The sequence below is a fragment of the Perca flavescens genome, chromosome 21 (assembly GCF_004354835.1).
Source record: "Perca flavescens isolate YP-PL-M2 chromosome 21, PFLA_1.0, whole genome shotgun sequence".
Taxonomy (NCBI): Eukaryota; Metazoa; Chordata; class Actinopteri; order Perciformes; family Percidae; genus Perca; species Perca flavescens.
This window is the reverse complement of record NC_041351.1, coordinates 1,647,034-1,652,033: the sequence shown is the minus strand read 5'-3', so window position 1 is coordinate 1,652,033 and position 5,000 is coordinate 1,647,034. Positions and strand designations below refer to the sequence as shown.

Here is a 5,000-nt window from a genome sequence, read left to right as displayed (position 1 = left end):
GAGGTGATATTAATGGCGAGGTGATATTAATGGTGATATTAATGGTGAGGTGATATTAATGGTGAGGTGATATTAATGGTGATATTAATGGCGAGGTGATATTAATGGCGAGGTGATATTAATGGTGAGGTGATATTAATGGTGAGGTGATATTAATGGTGAGGTGATATTAATGGTGATATTAATGGCGAGGTGATATTAATGGCGAAGTGATATTAATGGCGAGGTGATATTAATGGTGAGGTGATATTAATGGTGAGGTGATATTAATGGTGAGGTGATATTAATGGCGAGGTGATATTAATGGTGAGGTGATATTAATGGTGATATTAATGGTGAGGTGATATTAATGGTGAGGTGATATTAATGGTGAGGTGATATTAATGGTGAGGTGATATTAATGGATATTAATGGTGAGGTGATATTAATGGTGATATTAATGGTGAGGTGATATTAATGGCGAGGTGATATTAATGGCGAGGTGATATTAGTGGTGAGGTGATATTAATGGTGAGGTGATATTAATGGTGAGGTGATATTAATGGTGAGGTGATATTAATGGCGAGGTGATATTAATGGCGAGGTGATATTAATGGCGAGGTGATATTAATGGCGAGGTGATATTAATGGTGAGGTGATATTAATGGTGAGGTGATATTAATGGTGAGGTGATATTAATGGTGAGGTGATATTAATGGTGAGGTGATATTAATGGTGAAGTGATATTAATGGCGAGGTGATATTAATGGCGAGGTGATATTAATGGCGAGGTGATATTAGTGGTGATGACTGACTGACAGGCTGAGCTTGGAAGGCAAGGCAACTTAATTAATGCTACTCTGAGTGAGCAGTGTTACCAGAATTTTTGTACATTTTGATAACTGTTTTGATTCACAATTAAGGTGGAAAATAAAAGCTTTGTGTTTAATGTATTTTTGTTGACGTTGAAATGGATTTTAAAACATACGGTATCGAAAAAAAGTATTGCTAGGAACCGGCATCGAAACTGAGGTAATCGAAATTGGCACCGGATGGAAAGATTTTGAACGATACCCAGCCCTAATTAAGATATCCAAACCCTAAGACGATATCTAGTGTCATATCACGATATCGATATAATATCCATGTATTGCCCAGCTCTACTCGTACCCTTCGGACAGAGAGTTCCTCTGTGGGGAACTGGTTTTGCTGTAGGAGGACGAGGACGGAGACATGGAGCGGCTGGTCCACACGCAGCCGAGGGACCCGGGTTTGGACGGTGCCGGGGAGAAGGAGCTGGCGCTCGTCCTGGAGGCGGAGGAGGCCTCTTCTCTGGAGGCCCGGCTCAGCCCGGTGTAGGTGAAGCTGGCCGGCTGCAGAGGTTTCTTCACACCGGGCCGAGGATCGTCCCGGGATGGTCGGAGCACCTGGTGGTGGGGCTGTGCAATGAATCGAAATGTAATCGAGATCATGACTTAAAACAAGACAATCGAGAAAAACTATTATTTAGCTCAGGGGGGGTCAAACTCATTTTCCCAGAGGGCCACACTGGAAAAAGAGAATCACACCGAGGGCCAGACATGGAGAGATTATGGCGCGTTCTCTTTGTCCACCGAAGTCGATCTACGAGTCGTTTTCCGGAGTTACAAACCGGAGGTTGCAAAAAGAGCAAAAACATAAGTTAATAAGTTAAACATAGTGCTGTATACTGCTACCTATAGGCATGTCTCTACAGTCTTATTAGGAGTTAAATATAGCGCTGTATACTACTACCTATAGGCATGTCTCTACAGTCTTATTAGGAGTTAAACATAGTGCTGTATACTGCTACCTATAGACATGTCTCTACAGTCTTATTAGGAGTTAAACATAGTGCTGTATACTACTACCTATAGGCATGTCTCTACAGTCTTATTAGGAGTTAAACATAGTGCTGTATACTACTACCTATAGACATGTCTCTACAGTCTTATTAGGAGTTAAACATAGTGCTGTATACTGCTACCTATAGACATGTCTCTACAGTCTTATTAGGAGTTAAACATAGTGCTGTATACTGCTACCTATAGACATGTCTCTACAGTCTTATTAGGAGTTAAATATCGCCTGATTAGTTATTTTGGAGCTTGTGCAGCTGAAATTGGCTAGAGACGCTCGGTTGCTATATGACTAAATAAAATTTAAAATTTATTTTCATGTATCAAACTGTGAAATATATTTGTGTAATATGTCAATAACTGGGTGAATAGAATCCTAAATGTTACTAAAAATGTTACAAAAATCCATCTTTTCTCCGTCTCGTAGTATTTGTGTGACAAAAAGAACGCAACAACCCCGCAGGTTATTGGTTTTTAGACACGGATGTGACGTCACACTCGAGCTACTAGTCGCGATCACAAGATAAGAAGAACACACCGTTATTGGCGTGCTTTTGTTACCACATGTCACTTCCTGCAGGCTTTCTATACCGCGCTAGAATGGCTTGAAACAAGGTAACCAAGGTTACAGAGTCCATGGTAGACCTTCAGACATCACCACAAAGTCATGAAATGCATGTGGCAGGGCACCTTTAACATTTTGGTAGCTTTGTTTCCTCATTTTTGTGTTTTTGCTTTATGTGGCTTTCTCAGACATTTGTCACTTTTTTGTAAATTCGTTGCTTTTTCCAACATTTTTGGTACGCTTTTTGTCGCATTATTGTTGACATGAAGCCCTCCAAAAGTCATCAAAAGAGTTCTTTAGCCATCGTAGAATTTAGCAAATCAAGCAAAACAAAGATTAATGTTTGTTTCTCAGCCTGAATATGAAAACTCTCTCTCTGTTTCTCTGGGAATTTCTGAGTCTCAGAGTCGGAAAATCTGCCAAATTCTGCAGTTTAAAAAACCCTTTCCTGTGTTTTTGGTTTGGCGCACAACTAGGCGGAGCCAAAATGTATTGTGAACCTAGATTGATATATACAGGCCTTGAGTTTGCCACATGTGATTTAGCTCATTATGTTTTGCAAGTAAACTCCTATTTTTTCGGATTACACTTCACTCTCTCTTTAGTCTCTTTTATATAGGCCTTAGTGGTCCTCTAATACTGTATCTGAAGTCTCTTTTATATAGACCTTAGTGGTCCCCTAATACTGTATCTGAAGTCTCTTTATATAGACCTTAGTGGTCCTCTAATACTGTATCTGAAGTCTCTTTTATATAGACCTTAGTGGTCCTCTAATACTGTATCTGAAGTCTCTTTTATATAGACCTTAGTGGTCCCCTAATACTGTATCTGAAGTCTCTTTTATATAGACCTTAGTGGTCCCCTAATACTGTATCTGAAGTCTCTTTTATATAGACCTTAGTGGTCCCCTAATACTGTATCTGAAGTCTCTTTTATATAGACCTTAGTGGTCCCCTAATACTGTATCTGAAGTCTCTTTTATATAGACCTTAGTGGTCCCCTAATACTGTATCTGAGATCTCTTTTATATAGACCTTAGTGGTCCCCTAATACTGTATCTGAAGTCTCTTTATATAGACCTTAGTGGTCCCCTAATACTGTATCTGAAGTCTCTTTTATATAGACCTTAGTGGTCCCCTAATACTGTATCTGAGATCTCTTTTATATAGACCTTAGTGGTCCTCTAATACTGTATCTGAAGTCTCTTTTATATAGACCTTAGTGGTCCCCTAATACTGTATCTGAAGTCTCTTTTATATAGACCTTAGTGGTCCCCTAATACTGTATCTGAAGTCTCTTTTATATAGACCTTAGTGGTCCCCTAATACTGTATCTGAGATCTCTTTTATATAGACCTTTGGTCCCCTAGTATCTGAAGTATAGACCTTAGTGGTCCCCTAATACTGTATCTGAAGTCTCTTTTATATAGACCTTAGTGGTCCCCTAATACTGTATCTGAAGTCTCTTTTATATAGACCTTAGTGGTCCCCTAATACTGTATCTGAAGTCTCTTTTATATAGACCTTAGTGGTCCCCTAATACTGTATCTGAAGTCTCTTTTATAGACCTTAGTCACTAGAGCCAGTCCCACAATGAGCTTTCCTTAGGGTGTGACGAGTAATCGCGTTTTTCAATATTGATACCGAAATAATCGTGATAATATTCTTTTCCATAATCGGGCAGCCGTACCTGGTGGTGGCGTGGAGGAAGAGGAGGAGGAGGAGGAGGAGGAAGGGGAGGAGGGGAAGGAGGAAGAGTTGGCAGCGGTGGCGGTCCGCTCTTGGCCTGCCGTAGCGCCCGCAGGTCCGGGTGCAGCGGCTTCCTCCCGCGCTTCTTCTTGCAGGGAGGATCGGGTTTGGCGAGCACGATCTGCGGCCTCTTCTGCGGCACGGGGAGGACGCGCGGGCCGGGCTTCGCCTTCTTGGTGTGATCTTCGTCCTCGGAGGAAGAGGAGGAGGCGGACGACGAAAGGCCCGAGGAAGAGGAGGACGAGGAGCGGCTGTCTTTCGTCGAGGCTGGTAAAGGCGGCTGAAACGATCAGAATCAGAAACAAGGGTTTTTATTGGAGGGCTGCAGAATGAATCAGAATTTATCATCACCACATATTCAGTCCTTCCAGAAAAATGCGTTTTGAGTTTTTTTTGTGATTGTTGCGCAGCAAAAATCCTTGATTATGCAGCACGTTTTCTTAAAAAATGCAATGGAATATGCGAGATATTTATGCAATTTTGTGCAATGAAATTGCGGGAACTTTTGATGACAAAGAGAAGAAAAAAAAGTGATTTAAAAAAAAAAAAATAGTTTACAGATTTTCAGTCATCGCAATACGTAAACAAACAAGAGACAAAAATATAAACAAATAATATAATATGAAAGTAAAAATTAAAGTAATAGTCTGCAGAGGGAAATAAAAGAGACAGCAGGAGCACTTAACCAAAGAAATTTGAGTAGACATCAGATATTAAGATTTCTGATTGGATACCAACTTAGGAGACTCAAAGTACATGTCAACCCCCAACAGCCTGCTATTTATGTGGCAAAAGTGCGGCATATTTGAAAAAATCCACCCGCCCGCATAA

General features: G+C 40.6%; 1 protein-coding gene across 1 annotated transcript in view; it reads right to left on the bottom strand.

The window, feature by feature from the left end:
- The window catches only part of LOC114548436 (chromobox protein homolog 2), a 16,739-nt gene that overhangs the window by 6,906 nt on the left and 4,833 nt on the right, over positions 1-5,000 (bottom strand). Inside the window, exons 5-6 of the mRNA XM_028568394.1 lie at positions 4,111-4,449; positions 1,150-1,418 (exon numbers count right to left, since the gene is read on the bottom strand). Of these exons, the coding sequence (XP_028424195.1) occupies positions 1,150-1,418; positions 4,111-4,449 (608 nt within the window). The remainder of the gene's footprint in view (positions 1-1,149; positions 1,419-4,110; positions 4,450-5,000) is intronic.